The sequence below is a fragment of the Malaya genurostris genome, chromosome 3, assembly GCF_030247185.1.
Source record: "Malaya genurostris strain Urasoe2022 chromosome 3, Malgen_1.1, whole genome shotgun sequence".
In the NCBI taxonomy this organism is placed as follows: Eukaryota; Metazoa; Arthropoda; class Insecta; order Diptera; family Culicidae; genus Malaya; species Malaya genurostris.
The window spans coordinates 152,949,198-152,969,702 of NC_080572.1; the positions used below are offsets into that span (position 1 = coordinate 152,949,198).

General features: G+C 37.6%; 1 protein-coding gene across 3 annotated transcripts in view; it reads right to left on the reverse strand.

Annotated features, from left to right (window-relative positions):
• Positions 1–20,505, reverse strand: part of LOC131435110 (unconventional myosin-XV) — a 536,922-nt gene that overhangs the window by 122,685 nt on the left and 393,732 nt on the right. For 2 of the 3 annotated variants that reach the window (XM_058602644.1, XM_058602646.1), the window contains one exon: positions 5,311–5,542. The exons of the other annotated variant lie outside the window; for it this stretch is intronic. In XM_058602644.1, coding sequence (XP_058458627.1) covers positions 5,311–5,542 — 232 coding nt within the window. The remainder of the gene's footprint in view (positions 1–5,310; positions 5,543–20,505) is intronic. 3 annotated transcript variants of the gene reach the window in all.

Sequence of the window (20,505 nt, forward strand, 5' to 3'; positions counted from 1 at the left end):
TGTTCCGCAGGGTTCGAGTGTAGCTCCAATCTTGTATAATATTTTCACTTCTGATCTTCCAAATCTACCCGTTGGTTGTCAGAAATCGCTATTCTGTGACGACACAAGTCTGTTAGCCACAGGTAGAAATCTAAGAGTGATCTGCAGTCGCCTACAAAGAAGTTTAAATATTTTCAGTGGTTATCTGTCAAAATGGAAAATTAAACCAAATGCAGCAAAAACGCAATTAATTATCTTTCCTCACAAGCCAAGAGCTTCTTTTCTTAAACCAAACAATAATCACATTCTCAAATTGAATGGCTTGGAATTGACATGGTCTGATCAAGCTAAATACTTAGGTTTAACGTATGACAAAAAACTCACTTTCAAGGATCACATTGAAGGAATCCAGGCAAAGTGTAATAAATATATTAAATGTTTATATCCTCTTATAAACAGAAATTCTAAGCTCTGTCTAAAAAACAAATTGTTAATTTATAAACAAATTTTCAGACCAGCCATGCTTTATGCGGTACCAATTTGGTCAAGCTGTTGTTCCACCAGGAAGAAAACGCTTCAAAGGATTCAGAATAAAATTCTGAAAATGATTCTGAAGCGTCCTCCCTGGTTTAGTACAAATGAGTTACACAGACTCACAAATATAGAACCATTAGATGTAATGTCACATAATATTATAAGCAAATTCCGACAAAAATCGATGCAATCTTCAATTGAATCGATTCGCTCTCTGTATTAGTTAGTAAGTTAGTATATAAGTTCCTTTTCCCCATTACACAATTCAAGTAGGTTTAGAAAAAATACATAAGTTCTAAGAAGTAGATTCGTAGAGGAAGCAGTGGACTTCACATACGACCATTATTCAACGTAACCCAATAACATACATCAAACATAGCAAATGAATCATTGCACAGTGGTCCGGATCCATAATTTAGGGGCACAAAAACATTTGTGGCTTATACTTATAGTTTAGAGCTTTGATGTTTTCAGAACAAATTCAAATTGAACTGCCTAATGCTAAATTCGGCAGTTCAATTTGAACCGCTAAGCAGACGTTAAGTTTCTGCTATTTCCAGAATACGCCTAATACAAATCTAGGCAGTTCAATTTGAACCGCTAAGCATATAAGGTTATATCAAGCAGCTTTGTTGAAGACATCATTGTGATATCTCTAACGGTTTTAATGTTACAGCTATTTTAAGAGAGTAACTTAGAGTGTTCCTAAAAAATCAGTTTTATTGCTCTAGTAGTTTTATTTTTCACTACTCGTATTTGTTATTCAGGTAGTGTTTTCTGAACCGAAGTTATGAGCAAAACTAGTTCGAAACCCTGTTTTAATCCACCTAGTGGTGTAATGATGCCTTTCTCATATTTAATACTGTGATTTTCTATTCAAAATGTTTCTCTTCGATTTTTGAAAGAAACCAAGGGATTGTTTCTGCAATAACTAGTATAACACACAGAATACGTTTGAGATGGCACTCTCAAGCCTGAATATCACAGAAGCCATTCCCGATCGATAGTTCCAGAATTGTTTGTTTGTATACATTTGTGAGCTTTCCTTCGATATGAGCGGAGATGACACAGTATTATTAGCACTTATTAAATATAATACATTGTTTCTTTAGAATAAAGCTTCTTATAGCAAAACAAAATGAGGAAGAATTGATACTGCAACTAAAAAACTTGCGCTTCTTCCTATTGGCATGTACAGTGAAAAAGCGCGAAAAAGTCGAAATAAATCAATTCGCAAGTATAGGGAGAAGTGTGGTAAAACTACATTTCATTCGAATAATTTTTGATGAAAATGAATTCATGGCCGTTCACTGTCAGCATATCCATTCTCATTCATTTTACTTTTTTGTCGAAGATCCCAGAACTTATTGTCAATTGAATAACCGTACCTAGTCACTCTACGTTTTGCTTGCTCAGTTTGTTGTGTCAAGTAGTCTACCTGTTTCATTGTCTTCCTTGTCTTCACTGCGGGTAGTGAGCAAGTGCGAATGAATATCACCAGTAAGTTAAAATAACGAATTATCACAAGTAAGTTAAAATCGACAATTTCGACTGTTTGAAATGTATAGAGATGTGTTTCGAAATATTCCCCAGGCTTTGGATGATGAGGCCGCGTACAACACTTTGGCGGATGGGGGTGGGAGTCAATTTATACTTCGTATTGACAAAGTCGGACCATACCGAGATCGATCGATCGTTCGCTTATAAATGTAAAAGATGAAAATTATTATGTTATCTGGATCGATCTCGGAGTGGACAGGACTAATACTGCTTGAAATTGACAATAAGTCAGTAGGTGGTTTCGAGCATTCTTATGCCTGGAATTGGTCACCAATTTGAATTATCTTGATCTAGTTGGGATGAATATTAATATATGATAGTCGTCCTGAACTGGTGAATTTAATTCAAAAAGGAGGACTATTGTTATCAGGAATAGGAATAAATTGATATCTTAAGAACCGCTTAGAAACTTTCAAACCTTTCCGATCCGGTTCGGTATCGGTAATGTTTGCAAACTGCAATGACGGCGAAACTGATTGATCGGGTGTAAATACACTCTCAAATCGGGAAAGGTTTGAATGTACTTAGATTTCTCCAACTTGGACACAGATGTCACCTTCTAACTAAGAGTGTGAGATGTGTGTTTCTGGAAGAGAACGGTTCACGTGGACCATTTCATACAATCACACCTAGTATTTCTTCACGAAATACATGTAGTTCTTGTTTCCTGGATGCGTGCTCAACACTAGAAGGCCCAAAACTTAGTATAGACCTAAATTGCTCAAAAGCAGTCAAAATGATTGAAAGAGAGAAAGTCAATAATAAAAACTGTGACAGAATAAATAAAATCTAATGCAGTGTGCCTTAGTGCATATATCGTTAAATAAAGAATTCAAAAGTTTACAGAATTTTAAGCAATCCTTCCATTGTTTACATACTGTGACTTTGCTGGGCAATCTAGTGTTATATGCGCATCCTTACATTATATAACACATGGATCAATAAGTCCCGAGACTAACAATGGAAACAACATTTTTTTTGCAATTTTTTTTTATTCATCCACATAATCACCTTTTAGGGTGATACAATGGTTCTAACGTTTTTTTTTTTTTGATAAACTGCTTTCTGAATCATCGACTCGTTGCTGTTTTTGTTCCATCGAAAGCAATCGCGGCACCCACTTGGAGAAAACCTTTTTCATGCTCAATTTTTCATGAAGGATAGTAAATACACTTCCATATGATATCTGTGTCATCTCAGCAATCTAACGGAGCTTCACTTTACTATCACTTTTATTATTATTAATATTATTATTGTTTTCATTATTATTATTATTATTGTAATTATTATTATTAATCCTTTTATTATTCCTTTATTCTTGATAATCTATTAGCTTTATATATTAACAGGTTTCTCCGGCATAGTAAAAAAGCAATGCAATGGGGCAGAAGGAAACGTAACGTAACATCGACAAAGATAGAAACAATCAATTAGATTAGATTGGATAGTGTTAGTAGACCAAACATATCTACATTGATTTAGGAACTTTAAAGTAATAATCGTAAGTACCGCTTCAGACATAAAAGACTACATAGGAAAGCAGGGCCAAGACCAAAGCGGATACAATGCGAAATTTTGCAAAGCTTCATCGACGAGGACATTTAAAACACAGAAGCAGTTGATAGGATGAAAAAATACCAATACGATATAGACGCACGACTCAATGATTGACAGGGTGAAGCACACACTTCCTGCCCAAGTGACAAATTCTCTGGCGAACTTGCAATAGAAGATATTCGTATCTTTCGTTGCAAATTGATAGCCGTAAAGGAATCTGTCGCTTGGGTTACATGCTGGAGGATTTCCTCCTTCGTTACTAGTGTTCATTTGGGCACCATAGCCTAGTTCGTCTGGTATGGAAAGTGCGGATCGTTGTAACCACCCCCCTCGGCCACAGTAGCCCATAAAGGGGAAAAAAAGAATTATCACAAGTAAGTTAAAATCGATAATTTCGACTGTTTGAAATGTATAGAGATGTGTTTCGAAATATTAAAAATGACTTTTGCTTTAACGAAATATTAAAAATGACTTAATTTTAACTAACTCTAAAAGTTGTTCAAAGATACCAAATACGAGTAGTGAGAATTAAAATAGCTTAAGCAAAATATCAATCTTTTTCGGAAAACCGTTAGAGATATCACAATAGTGTCTTCAGCAAAGCTGCTTGATATTAGTTTTTCTACAATTTTCTATCTCAATACATCCGAGAAATAATTTTTGCATTTCCCTTATAATAAGAGCCACCCTAATACCATAAGCTTATCCGTCACTGATCATTTGTTCTGAAGACATCATAGCGCTAAACTATAAGGCTAAGCCACAAATCACTTCAGGCGAAACTCCCAACGGGTGGGCACGCTGCATCGTGTCAGTCCGGAGAAAATTCGAGTATTTTGCAAGAAAAAAAAGATTTTCATCCGTACTTCGACGAATCGACGCTGCCACACAGCGAGATTTTCGCTTGTAGTCCAGTGAAAAGAAAGTTCATTGGACTATAAACGAATATTAACTGGCAATATAGCCTTAGTTGCTGTGCCATCAAATCGACGTTATCTCAAGTGAGGTGACGCCAACAAGAAGAGGAAGAAGAAGAAGCCACAAATGTCCCTCCAAAATTGTGGATCCGGATCACTGTGCACTGGTGGCGCTTGTCATGAACAGAAATCTCCATTTACGAACGAAAGCGAAAGTTTTGCAAAAAAACTTTTTGTTATATTCTTATATATACTCATGAACACACTTGACGATGATATATTAGTAACTGAACTAATCCTAGACAGTGTTTCCCAATTATTTGTTTATTTGTCAATTTGTGCACCTTGACATTATCGCCATTTAGGTGTCGTTAATCGTGGGTATTTTTATTTGGTTGAATTTGTAAAAGATTTGTTCTGCAGTCCTACTTTCTGAGTGGTCGCCAACCAAGATTTCTTCTCAATGATTTAAAGATTTTTTTTAATGTTGGTGAGCTCAATTACGTGTTACTTGAGTTATATTTATCGTTTGAGTTGAATGGAGATTTCTGATAATGATTGTTTAGTTAGGATTTGCGAATGGCGTTTTTTACCTTTCAACCGATTTTTGTACAAACAAATTTCAGCAAGTAACCGACTTTTACATTCAGTTGTATATATTTTCCTGCCTACTTTAGATTAATGTGAAAAAATTTGATTTCCTTGTATCGAAGCTTGCAACCTGTACCCACAAAAATGATATAAAATAAAAGTTGAACATTACCATAAGAACAGTGTAGACACATTTGACTTCTGTTTGTTCGGGATCAGGAACTAAGTCTCCGCAGTAACGAAGTATGCAGTCAAAACATTCTAGTGCCAATGGAGCCAGCTCAGATGACAATCGGAGTAGAGGGAGCTTCAAAGGTTGGCCTTGCCATTTCACTATATCAGCATGTGTATTTCGTATAGTTGAACGTTTGTCATTCTTGCTGCATGACTTAAATTCGTCGTCGCTGAAATATATAAAAAAAATCAGTTCATCGGACTTCGTGATGATACTTATGTATTTTTCCCTTTCTCTAAAAAAGCTAATAGAGTTGCAGGAGATCCCGACTTTTGAACGGAGCTACAGAGACCTCTAGTGTTATTTACCATTCGACTCAGCTCGACGAATTGAAAAATTTCTGTGTTTATGGGCGTATACCTTTTTAAAGATTTTTTCTCCTCACGATTTTCTCGGAAATGGCTGAACCGAATTCAACAAACTTAGGCTCGTTTGAAAGTAACTTGACGGCTCCCATTGTTCTCAAGCGTTACAAAATTTTGGCTATCTGGTTTCGTCAAAACGATGTATTACATTTCACATTATTATAATTTGAATGAAAATATATATCAAGTGTTTAAGGTAGCGACTCACTGCTTCCTCTAGCTTTGTCGCTGAAACTCTAAATTGCAAATTTCTCCAATACTAACCCGATTCACGCAAAATCAAAAACATACGATTGTAGGTAAATGATTTTACTATGCATTTGGCGAAAAATATTAGTTAGAAAGCTTTTCTTTCGCGAGATTTCGTGCGAGTTTTGTCAAACCTTTTGTTTTCTTTTTTCCATTTCTCGCTATAAACAACTCGCATATGTAGGGATGTGCTACGTTTCAACAAAGCTTCAAAACTAGTAGCGATGAAAATCATTACTGATTTCTGGTTCTACTGAAACATGAATAGAAATTATTTTACAAAGTAGTAACACTTACTTACATTTTCTACTCATCTATATTCAACGTTTACGCAGAGAGAATGGACAACGAAAACAAAAGAAATGTTGTTAGCGTCTACCGCATGTGGCATTTTGCACACCCCAATGCATGCGTTGACATTGTGTGCGTGCGAAAGAATAATTAAAAACTCTTTTTTTTATAACTCGCACGAAATCTTTCGATAAAAACGTTTATCAGGCACAATTTATATACGAATCGATAGAAAAATTAATTATCTAGAATCGTATGTCCTTGGAATTTCCGTTTTCTTCCCCGTTTTCTCACAATTTTGGGTAAAGTGCGTGAAACCCCGGGATAGGCAGCGAACTCCCGTGACCACGGCGAAGCGCTACCTTAAACACTTCTTTCAATGTTGTCGGTGCCATGATTGAGAAATAATGAAAATAATTAAACATTACTTCTCGTGAGACCACGGCTATTACTGAGGATTTTGTGAACAAATCCGATAAATTTTTTCATGATTTAAATAATTTTGCTCATCATATCACTAATGATAAGTATGATCTCATGAGAAGACATATTTCATTATTTTCTTAATCATGGTACCGGCAATGGATTTTCATCCGTGAAGTATTATCGTTCATTTAGAATATTGAAACACATAATATTCATATAACCTGGTGGCAGATTCACAATTCAAAAATACATACGTTTATGGAAAATGTATTTATTTGTTATAATTATTTCCATTGTCTTGTGAATGTTCAGTAATCTCGACCTCGCTCTCTCATACCTTGAATTATTATTTGTCTTGGCATTATATTGTATTCCTTTGGTGGAATTTGGCCTTTCTGTTTCAACAGACTTCGCAGCCGATTCTTAGTGTACAGAATAATTGCATGGCTAGTAGTATGGATCCTACTGACACTAAGAATCCTTCCAGGTCGGAGCTCGAACATACGACAACTGGCTTGTAAGACCAGCGTCCTATACTTTGAACCGCCAACCCAGGACAATTATTATTTGGTACTGTCATATATATCTAAAAAATGAATGTTTTCTTGATTTCAATCGTTCTTTTGAAAAAGAATCTATGCTTGCTACTAAACTCAGGCATATACAGGCAAGTTAGTCAGTACATATCATAAAGCCTCATGTTAATCAATTATACATACTAATGATTCATAGCTCTAGTGCAAAAGTAATCAATAAAAATAAAAGGTTGAATTTGGATATATACAAATTGTGAAACATTCAAAAATCCAGTATAAAGCAGTCTCTGTGATACAATTCCTGAAAAACACAAAACTGTACCACAAAATTTAGTCAAGTCAATTTGATGTAAATTACATTATGCCGAATACTCGATGGACCCGAATGACCAAGTAGTTAAAAGGTCCTAAATAAAACAAAAAAAAATCCAGTACGAATCATTTCATTTTTGGACGTACCAAGGTCAAGTCGCAATATTGATTGTAGTGGCGCATTATTCGATTGATTGGGCTATATTTTGCATAATTTGTTCTAGTGTTTCTTCCCAAAAATAATTTCCTGGTTCGTAATTGCCGGCTAGGTGTATAAAAATTTAATTGCGATAATAAAGAAGGTTATTGAATGCGTTGAGAAATAATGTCGCTGATAAAATAAAGCATTGCAAAGTCGCGGCGTTCTTTAAGTGTTTGTATATTGATGAGCATGCAGCGTGCTTCATATGATGGTAGAGGAAATGCTGTCCAGTTTAATTAACGAAGTGCAAATAAAAGAAATTGTTATTGAAAGGATTCGATGCGTTCTTCGTGAATAATATTGTATGGATTCCATACTAGGCTGCAATATTCCAAAATAGGTCTGACATATGTACTGTATAATAATTTAATTTTGTATGGGTCCTGAAAGTTATGACTGAAGCGTTTAATAAAGCCCAGCATGCTATTTGCTTTATTGATTATGGTATTGTAGTGTTCCACAAAAGTGAGCTTGGAGTCTAAGATTACGCCTAAATCTCGTACAATTCTACATTTTTCTACAAGTTGATTTTCTAGATGTATGTTTTTAGATATAGTTCCATTTTTCCTGCTTAAAGTTATTGAGTTACATTTTTTTACATTGAGTTTAAGTAGACTTTTGCAGCACCAAATGTGGAATAGATTGATTTCGTTCTGGAATATTACAGCGTGGTTTTGCATTTGCATGAAGAGTTTCATGTCGTCTGCATATATAAGCACTTTCAGATTTTTGAGTATGAAGGAAATGTCGTTTATATGTAAAATGAAAAGGAGAGGCCTTAAGTGAGAACCCTGAGGTACGCCAGAAGTTACATTAATTGGTTCAGACAGTATGTTTTGGAAGCGAACTACCGGTACACGATTCGTTAAGTATGATTTGAGCCATTTCAGAAGAGTATGTTTTATGCCATATTTTTGTAGTTTGTGTAGAAGTAATTGTATGTCAATACGGTCGAAAGCTTTGCTAAAGTCAGTGTAAATAGTTTCTACATAGTTGCCAGCGTCCATTGCATTCAGAGTGAATGTAGTAAATTCTAAGAGATTTGTTGTAGTTGAGCGGCCTTCAAAAAACCCATGTTGTTTGTTTGTTATTACATTTTTGAGTTGATGAAAAAGTTTTTCGTTTACAATTTTTTCAAATAATTTTGGAATGCATGACATAATGGCTATTCCACGGTAGTTCCGAATTAGATTTTGCACCAGATTTAAATATTGGTACAAGAAATGCTTTAGGAAAATTACATTTATTAAGTGATAAGTTAAAAAGTAGTTGTATTGGTAGTGTAAGTTCTTCAGCAAGATTTTTTAAGAATATTAGTGGTATACTGTCAGGTCCAGGCCCTTTTGAGACGTCTAAGTTATTCAGTGCTGTCGAAATGTCATGTTCTGATAGATAGTTTACAGAGATGGAGTTGGAAAATGTAGGTATGAAAGAGAAGTATTCACGGTCACGGTCAGTTTCTGAATAAGAATTTGCAAATTGATTGCAGATTTCTGTACTATTTTGCCCTACATGTTCGTCGAGGTGCATTTGAGATGGAAAATTGTTGCTTTTTAGTTTAGTTTTTGTGTAGTTAAAAATGTTCTTAGGACAAGTCTTTATTTCGTTTTCAATTTTGCGGTTATATTCTTCATGTGTTGTGTTGATGGCTATTTTGAGTTGATTGCATAGGTTTAAGTAATTTTGAAGATGAGCGTCACTTTTTTCTTGTTTGTAAGTTTTGTGTGCTTTTTGTTATCTATTTTTCAAATGTTTTAGTTGTGAATTGAAACATACAGGTAATTTGCTGTTATGATTTTTTCTCCTTCTTTTCATGGGCAAAGTTTCAACTAATATTTTGTTTATAATGTGATAGAATTTGTTTACTTCGACGTCGACATTTCCTTCTGTACTCAGTATGTTCCGCCAATTTATTATACTTAGTCTACACTTGACTTCTTCTAAGTCAATTTTATTGTATTCTGGCACTTCCTCATATTCCGAGTCGTATCGAAGGGATGCATGGTGTATACATAATGAATATTCAATTGCGGTGTGAAATGCTTCATTTTTCCATGATTGCAGGTTTGATGCATTCACACAAAAGTCTTCTGTGCAATTTGTGAAAAGAAGGTCCAAATATGCGTTTTGTTGATTTTTTACGGAGTTTACTTGATGTAGGCCAAAATTAGAAATTTTGTCGAAAAAGTAGTGCAATGTTTCGTTTTCTCCTACGACTGGAAGTAAGATTGATTCATTTTCAATGTCAGAAATGAAGTCCGCATAACGTTGATTGAAATCGCCAAAAATATTAAGCTTTACTTCAGGTTCCATATTCGAAATAATTGTGTTAAAAGATTGAAACAATAATTGAAAAGAGAATTTGTTCGCATTTTCGGGTGGGAAGTAGACAGAGCAGTAAATATGTTCTTCTCCCAATATTTAGACTTTGGCCCATACATGCTCAAATTCTATATAATTAGGAGTAATAATTTCTTCAGAAGTAAAGCAAGAGTTAATGGCTATGAGGACTCCTCCTCCACATTTTTTTATGACAGAGAGATAAATTTCGGTCGTGCCGAAATACATTAAAATTATTTCCAAATACTTTTTCGCTTCTAACACTTTCATCCCAGCTGCCTTCAGTTCCAAGGATTACGTCGAAAGAGGAGATTAATTAATTTTGATGAATTTCTTTCATTTTGGCCGGGCTTTCCATGCGGTTGAAATTTTGCAATAGACCAAAATTTCAGTCACATTTTGTCTATGAAGCGAAGAAGTTTTTGAGAATTCTGGAATACTTACATTACTAATTTCTGTCTCTATTCCTTCGTAAAAGGGCTTTATTTGTTCCGAAAAATCGGCTGATAAAATTTATTAATACTGTCGCGTACTTGTTGTAAGTGACGAGTCCGCTCACTGGACAAATAATTTTGGTATGCGTCGAAGTGTGCTACGGCTTCGTCCGGTTTAAGTCCATATTCATGATGCACTTCAATGAAGATACGCTGAAGATGTTCAGGTGATGTAGGAAGTCCTTCAGACACGAGCTGCTTTTTAAACTTATTGGTGTTTGTCCTTCAATGCAGACGTTGGAAGATTGGTCCCTCTTGTATGCTAGATACAGCCGCACAATGTTGAAAATTTTCGGGTCACAAAGTCTAGCTTTCAAGAAGCGACCGTCGCCAGTTGTAGACTGTTCAGGAAGACAAACAATTGGATGTCGCATAGGGTCCAGTTCAAATTGGCTGTCCTTAGCACTGTTAATTGAAAAAGTCGGAATGTTGTCCATAATTTGGCTATTACGAGTAGATGGCGATGGTATGGTGGTGGTTATTTTCCGAGTGTTTTGTTAAAATTACTTTTTGCTGGATGTAGAGACAATACTAGCACTTGGAGGTCCAGAGAATTGAGTTCATGTTGCTGCCAGTAATTCCTTATCGGAAGACAATTTTTGTTTAGTAGGTGCCAAAGAATTTTCGGAATTATTGCTTTTGCTGTTATACTTGTTGCTCAGTGGTCTATTTTCCGTGCGTATTTGTTGCTGTCGTTTACGTTATTTCCGCCTTCGAGTAGCATTTTCAGCTTGTTTTTCTTGAAGATGGCGAGTTCTTTGTTTTGCGTCTTACTGTCTCCAGTCGCATTTTCATTTTTTTTTTTGCTGCCGATGAAGCGCCAGCCTGACGTGAGTTCCGAGTGCTTCATTGCACAATGCCTTGATGTCGTCCAAAAATTCTTTCGATGATATGCTGCATGGTGTGTCGATACTTTTTATTTAATTCTTATTAGTTTGCACGCCGTCAATTTTGTTTTCGAAAAAAGTAAACACTTTTTCAAAGTGTACTTCTGTCTTGTTGGCGGTTTTTATGTCCCCTAAAAAAGTTTCGTCGCGTTCATTCAAAAGTGATGATATGCGATTTATGACTTTACTGGCCGCGTTGCATGTAGTAATGTTTACATTTTTAATGTCCGATTATAGCTTCAGAAAAAGAGATTCCATGCTGTCGAGAGCGTCATGTGATACTTTCATGCTTTTTATTTCTGCGAATAAAGCATGGTTTGCTTCAATTTGGGCACGGAGTGTTTGGTTCAATTCTAGTAATGTTTACATTTTTTATGTCCGATTCTAGCTTCAGAAAAAGAGATTCCATGCTGTCGTCATGTGATACTTTCATGCTTTTTATTTCTGCTAATAAAGCATGGTTTGCTTCAATTTGGGCACGGAGTGTTTGGTTCAATTCCTGCTGTTGATGGATAAGTTTTTTCATTTGCAGTTCTTCGGCAAATTCCTGCTGACAGCCAATACAGAGAGGTACCATGAAGGTCCGTAATAATTCTTCGTGGTTTCTCTGTGTTCCCACGCAGGCTGCATGAAATTTCCTATTGCACTTTCCGTGACACTTCCAAAGATAGCGATTGTCGTAGACAGTACAATTAGTTGAAATAAGATAAAAAATATACGCGAGCGATATACTGCGACACGAGTCCCGTGAACACGTCTGTTCGGTAGGACGGATGGACAAAGGACAAAGGTTGGACGGATGTGCGACGATTCGTGCATCTGAAGCGGTTAAAAATTTACGCGCTTTTTTTGGGACTACATTTCACCTTAAAATGTGCTAAGTTTAATAATTCTTATAGTTCTTTAGAGCAATTCCATGCTGAATCAGCTGGCTGTTGTGACGATTCCCTTCGATTTGCATGAAACTTTACATGTGTGATCGGTATTGTTACCACATTTGGAAACATGGCAACACTTCCAAAAGAAACGACTTTGCGCCATCGACTGGTTTTCTTGAATAGAACAAGCTGTTGTAATTGACCTGTTTGTATTTGAATTTAATATTTGTGTTTGTTTGAAATAGATTGAACTGGCAAAAGGTAGAAAGTATTGTTAGGATACTTGAAACAGAAAGCACACTGAAAAGTAAGACTTCTTGAACGTGCGGAAAATGTATGATAAAATATGCTTATTCAATTTCAGTTTGAAGCGATAAATTCACGACTGTCGAAATTAGTGCAAAAAAAAAACGGTTAGAGCTAGATCTTCAACAGAAGTTCCTCGATGAAAAACAAAAACTGATTGATTCTATCGGGACCGAGGAGACCCGAAGCCATCGGAGCCACGGAAGCTACTGCAAAGAACGAGTAAAGGATTGGGTAGAGAATGACACGATTTCGAAAAAGGAGCAACATAATGTAAACCCTGCTTCCAATCGAACGGGATCTAAATCGAAAGAAGAAGATCAAAAGGATAACGACTACCGACATTATGAATCCCCAGGATGCAGTGGACTACAAATTTCAAGCCTTGCTTCTACTCAACTGGGGTTAAAAACGAATGGAGAGGAAGAATATGAAGAGGAAACCGAGTCACAACGCCGCGACTCTCAGGAAAATCGCGAGCACACAGATAAAAATATTTTGTGATTTTACATTTATTTTCATGCACATATTTGGAGCAGGCAATTGAATGGAAATTTACATTACAAAACGAAGCGGATTGTAAATATACAGTCTTGTTCAATGAAAAACTAAATAAATTTTAATGTAATTTTACATCAATCATGGTTTTAAATCAGATTTTCGTTTCAACTGATATCGATTTCATAGTACTATCGGTTTACATGTCGTGTAAGTTTCATCTTTTCTTTCTGTGCAGCCTGCCCCCACCCAAATGGAATTAAATGAATTTGCACAACGGTTGAATGAATGTATGAAATTCCTTTTTGATATGCAGTTAGCAGATGCTACATCAGCAACAAAAGGTCGTATGGAAATGACAAATAATCTAAATGAAAATACAAAAATGAACTCATCCGGAGTTACTCCCCGGGCACATCTAAACGCGAACATAAACAACGATTTCACGCAGCAGCGCATAGGCAGCGCGCACGATGAAAACGGAACCGTTCATTCGAATCGACCAGCTGCTACTTTCGGTGCGTCGAATGTACCACGCAGATTCATAACTATACATAGTCCAAATCAGCAACAGCTATTCGCTCGAAAATCTCTGGCTCGCGATTTATCGAGCTTTTCCGGCGACCCGTCCGAATGGCCAATATTTATATCAAATTTTAACTACACGACGGCTACACGAATGGCGAAAATGTGATTCGTCTACAGCGCTGCCTGAAAGGGCCCTTGAAACTGTCCGAAGTCGACTGATACTACCAGCAGCGGTACCGCAGATTATCGAAATTCTACGTATGCGTTTTGGGCGACCTGAACTGCTGATCAGTGCATTGTAAACTAAAGTGTGATCTCTTTCAGCTCCTAGAGCGGACCGATTGGAAAGCCTAAACGAGTTTGGTATGACGGTACAGGCCCTATGCGACCACATTGAAGCGGCTGACGAACATGCGCACCTGTCTAATCCTACTCTTCTCCAAGATTTGGTTAGCAAACTGCCGACTGAACAAAAATTAATGTGGGCTGGATACAAACGTACCAAACCTGAGGACCTTTTGCGATTACATGAACGGCTTAGTTCAAGATGCTTCGAGCGTTGTGTCCTTCGAACCAGAATTAAGGAAAGCATATAGTAAGGAACGTGCTAACTCTGAAGGATGGGTGAATTCGCATCTGCCCACTACCAACGAAAGTTTGTCTGATATGGGAGAACGCAAATTACCAGATTGTTTAATGTGTGGGAAATCGGGCCACCGATTGAGTGAATGTAATGATTTTAAAAACGTCAAAGTAAACGAACGCTGGTGTAAAATTAGAGAATTAAAGGATGGGTGAATTCGCATCTGCCCACTACCAATGAATGATCGTCTGATATGGGAGTGCGCAAATCGCCAGATTGTTTAATGTGTGGAAAATCGGGCCACCGATTGCGTGAATGTAATCATTTTAAAAACGTCAAAGCAAACGAACGCTGGTGTAAAATTAGAGAATTGTCTATTTTGGCATGGGAGACGCTTTTGTCGTAGTACCAACTGTTGCGATACAAACGGGTGTCAATACCGCAGAGTGGCAAGTGAATTGCCGTTTTCAATTTCCCGGTTTTTTGAGATAAAAATTCTCGGTTTTTGGTATAGGCTCAAATCGCCCCTGTTATATTTTTGAATTTAAACTTTAAACAGATAGATGTCCAAAAAGGATCGTTGTATTAGGCCCGCTAATTGAGGATTCAAATACTTCCCAGGATTTTCGATGTATAAATAGGAAATATTCATTATAACATGTGCACATAAGAAAAGCATAAAACCTTTTTCGAGTCATTCAGAGGTGTTTTGGTTACACGTAACCGATTTCTTCCGAGTGCACATGACTGTTTTTATAATTTTTTGGTATACATATGATTGAAAATAAATCAATAAGGAACAACAATCCCAAAAAACGGACGCTTGCCACTCGGAAAAAACAACAACAATCTATGCTTGCAACTTCAAATCATTTTGTACAGAGCTTTCTTCGCTCCTTCCGGTAGTGAAAGTGGAAATCACAGTTCGGCGGGAAAATTATAAGCGGCATGATGGTCAAGGATGGCTTTTATCGTATCAAAGAACGCTCTCTACCAACTCATCACACGATTCAATCAGTGCCATCAAAGAGAGACGGATATCATCTCAGCAAAAAAACATCGTCATGGTTCATATAAGATAGAATGGACACCAGTGCGAAAGCGAATTTCTCTCGATGACCTATCTAAGCATCATTTGATGGGCAAATAAATCAAATGATAGCTGTTAAAATGCACAATATATCGATCTGTTTTTTCCTAATAGGATTCTAAATGCTCGTAGAGTAATCAAAAATAATAATCATAAAGTACGAGCTCTTCATTATGAACTCTTCGCTGGTTTTAAACCAGTTTTATTTCCAATAGCTTAACTAATTTATCTCCACAGGCCGATATGTGCAAGGACACCAACGGGGATCTTCTCACGAACGACTGTGAGGTGATCGAGAGGTGGCGGCAGTATTTTGACGAGCACCTCAATGGCGATGTGGCGGAATACGAAAGTGGCGGCGCGGTAACGAACTTGGGAACGCGTGCGGAGGACGATAGACTGCCGGTCCCAGACCTCCAAGAAGTCTAGGAGGCGATAAGCCGGTTGAAAAATAATAAGGCCGCTGGCGTTGACCAACTACCAAGCGAGCTACTAAAACACAGTGGTAATGCACTAGTGAAAGCACTGCATTGGGTCATTACCAAGATCTGGGAGGACGAGATTTTACTGGAGGAATGGATGGAAGGAATCGTGTTTCCCATCTACAAAAAGGGCGATAAGCTGGATTGCTGCAATTACCGTGCGATAACTCTGCTGAACGCCGCCTACAAGATACTCTCCCAAATCTTATGCCGTCGACTTTCACCGATTGCAAACGAATTTGTGGGACAATAAATTCATCGATTTCAAATCAGCCTACGACACAATCGATCGAAAACAGCTATAGAAAATCATGTATGACTACGGATTCCCGGCCAAACTGATACGATTGGTCAAGGCTACGATGGATCGGGTGATGTGCGTTGTTCGAGTATCGGGGATAAACTCGAGTCCCTTCGAAGCTCGCAGAGGGCTACATCAAGGTGATGGCTTTTCGTGGCTATTCAACATTGCTTTGGAGGGTGTGATAAGAAGAGCGAGGATAGACACGAGTGGCACGATTTTCAGAAAGTCCGTCCAGCTACTTGGTTTCGCTGATGATATTGATATTATAGCACGCAACTTTGAGAAGATGGAAGCGGATCGGACTAGACATCAATGTGTCAAAGACAAAGTATATGAAAGGCAGGAACTCGAGAGAAGATAACGTCAGCCACCCATTACGAGTTCTGATTGGTGGTGATGAAATCGAAATAGTCGACGAGTTCGTGTATTTGGGCTCACTGGTGACTGCCGATAATGACACCAGCAGAGAAATTCAGAGACGCATATTGTCAGGAAATCGTGCTTACTTTGGACTGCGCAGGACGCTTCGATCGATCAAAGTTCGCCGTCGTACGAAGTTAACTATCTACAAAACGCTGATTAGACCGGTTATCCTCTACGGGCACGAGCCCTGGACAATGCTTGCGGAGGATCGACGCGCACTAGGTGTTTTTGAACGGAAGGTGTTGCGAACCATCTTCGGCGAAGTTCGGATGGAAGACGGTACGTGAAGAAGGCGAATGAACCATGAACTGCACCAGTTGCTGGGAGGACCAATCCTCGTCCAAACGGCCGAGGTCGAGCGGTTACGGTGAGCCGGGCATGTTGTTAGAATGTCGGAGAACAACCCGGTTAAAATGATTATCGATAATGATCCGATCAAATTGAGGACGACCTGCGGACCCTTCGCAGCTACCGAGGCTGGCGACGAGCAGCCATGAAGCAAGTTGAATGGAGACGCCTCCTGTATACAGCAGAGACCCGCGTGGTCTACGACTGAAAGAGTAGTAGTAACTAATTTATCTTCTATGAGAAATCTTTCTACAATTGATCGGATTCTAGCAGATCAATCAAAAATATTCAGGGTTTCAAATTAAACAATGATTAATGCAATATTCTACCAGCTTAGAACATATCGACTATAATACTATCGAATGTAAACCCTGAAATTGTTTCGGGAAATATAAATGTAGCCGTATATAATTTTAATCATTACTTTATGTAAGTTCCCAAAGGTCAAACTAATTTCAATTTACCTTCTTCTACATCAATATCAACATTCTTGTGATCCTACTATGGAAAAGTTGAGGTCTTTAAAAAAATTAAACATAAATTCACTGAACAAATCAATCCATTTGCTAAATCTTTCTAAGATGACCCGGTGAACGACCGCAAATAGGTTAAAACCGGGTATAAATAAACGATATAATAATAATAATAATTTCTAAGATTTTACTGGTCTTCAGAAACCAGTTTCAACTCTCAAAAAAGGAACTCAAATACTTCCTGTAAATGGTGAGTAAGATCAATGTCGACAACTCTTCCAATTTTGCGAGTCCTTTTGACATCTAACAGATATATAAGCATAACACAAGCATTGTCTCAAAACGACATTACTGAGACAAATTATGATGAAACGAGGGCAATCATTAGTAAACTTAAAAACATGAAGGCTCCTTCCTATTTTATTAAAAAATTTCCCTTGAGATTTTGCTATAAATTTTGCAGGTGTGTTGAATACTTATTTAAAAATTTAATAAACATCCAACAGAAGCATCCAAATTATACTTATTTTTCAAAATGAGCTTTCATTATGCTGTTATTGATAACAATTTAAAAATTCTGATGCTTCCTTTTTGATTAAAAACTGCCTGCAAGCCTCTAAAAGTCGTTGGACGAGACATGGGTGCAAAATTGGGTATTGCCTTCTACTTTTCAATTGTTGAAAAAAAATAATTACGGTGTTACTGTTACTCATATGTCAGCTAGGAATATTTTTCCCGGTTTTTCACTAAAATTCCCGACTTTTTCCCGGTTTTTCCCAATGAAATCAAATTCCCAACTTTTTTCCGGTTTTCCCGATTTTCCCGGTCACTTGCCACCCTGATACCGACATCATCCTCTCTTACACTATGTGCCAGCGGCTGAAATAGCGGAGAATCATACTCATCGATATCTAGACTCAAGTGTTCTCTTCAGAATTATTCCCGTGACCATCTACGGGGCGTCCGGCGAAATGAATATTTTTTCGATGAAGGGTCATCTCTTACCCTCTTAGATGAAAAGGTGGATGCAGAGCTTGGAATTCGTGGCAGTATGCAATCTCTTTGCCTACACTGGACAGGAAATACATCACGAAAAGAACGAAATTCGCAAAACGTTTCATTCGAAATATCTAGTACGAATAATGGTAAACGGTATACCGTGGCAGAGGCACGAACTGTCGAAAGCCTCAATCTGCCGCATCAAAGTTTCCACAATGAATGGGCTTCATCGCGATTTCAATATCTAAAGCGGATTCCTTTACAAAGTTACATGGACGCTGCCCCTAAGCTGACAATTTACGATTAGTTCTACCATTGAAGCTGCGGGAAGGTGAAGGATCTGGACAGTAAAAAAAACCAGGCTGGGCTGAACAGCAGTAAAAACCAGGCTGGGCTGGTGTGTGTTCGGGCGCCAGAGACCGACTGAAAAAAAAACAACCTGCACATCTGCGAATGTACATCTCATAATGAACTATACGAGATGATCAAACAGTTTTTCGCGGTAGAGCAAGCCAGCGTAATTTCTACCATGGCAGTTTCTCGTTTGAAATGCATTGAGCGTCGTATGTACTGGAATCCCGATCTCAAAGAGAACTTACATCGTCAAATTCAGGAATATCAGAACAAAGGTTATGCTCACCTCACCAGTTTCCGGTGCCAAACTCAACCATCGAAAATCAACTGCAGTTAACGTTGGAGACTGGGAGGGGCATGAAATCAGTACCTCGTGGATACAAACAACAGATACGGTCAAAATCGAACTCGATACGGCTGATACCGACAATGAATTGGGATGCGATTACAAGTAAATTCGCTCAGCTTAGGTGGCTGCCATCTCCACGACAGCTAACACTTCACCAAAGGGTTATTCTGCTGCATACGATTGGCACTTCAAGGATATGGTATATGTCATCGATTCTGCCACCATTTGCAGTACACACGGCTAAAATCACGTCAACGATGGGCACTTTTCTTTGGAGAGGAATGATCGCCCGCGTTTCAATGATGCAATTAACCCGCTGCAGAGAGGAAGGCGGACTGAAGCTCCAACTACCAGTGATGAATACCTCTGTCGATCAAATCCAACGCTATTTTGTACAACAAAACGATTTGCCAAGGGTGGTACGGAATAATTCGACAATCGACTGGAAACGCACATGGCGTAACATAGCTCTGAAGCAGCTCTCATCGTCGCAACGCATCGAGCACCGCAAATTGTTGTTTGCTATGCACCGTACTCCAGACGAATTCTGCACACACTGTGGAAATCAAACGGAAGAGACTCTCTGCCACAAGTTTAGTACCTGTGCTCGTGTCGCGCCGGTTTGGACGACCCTACAGCTGAGATTACTAGATATCACAAACGGATGGAGGCGTCTATCTTTTGAAGAACTTATAAGACCTGCTCTCAGAGGTTAGTACTATCATTCTATAGTTTTCATTTCCTGTTTCGACAAAAATGGTCTCTGGTTAGATGAATATCGCAATAAGAAAAAAATAAATATTAACTACCACACTTAGTCATCAGAGAAAAAAGTATTCAAGAAACACAAAAATTTCATTCATTCATTCCAGATTCTGTAGATAAAACAGAAATTGAACGATTTTCAAATTGTAATACTAGTATCAAAATTTTAGCTATTATTAAACAATAAGAAATCTTTAATAAATACGATTCTCGAACATTGCATAAAAAGTTAAAATAAAATTCTTTCGGGCAAAAATCTTTTTTTAATAAACTCGAATAACCATCCGTAAATAGTTAACAAAATAAACAAAGTATGTTCTAATGATTTTTTTAAACCGCTGTATCTCGAGAACGGTAGCATTTAGCAACATTTTGATTAACATTGGACCCTAAATCGATTAGACCCATCGTTTCTGAAACATATGCTATTGAAAATTTCCAAGGGATTTTTGATTAGTCCCTTCTTAAAAGTAAGCCTAAAATAAAAACCCATCTTAATCCACCTAGTGGTGTGATAATGCCTTTCTCTTCTTTCATAACAGTCTCATGAAAATATATTTCATACTTTTATTAAATAATTTCGGATACTAATTTTGACACCAATTGATTCAGATTGATTCAAGTAGTTCACAGAAGCATGCTTCTGTGTT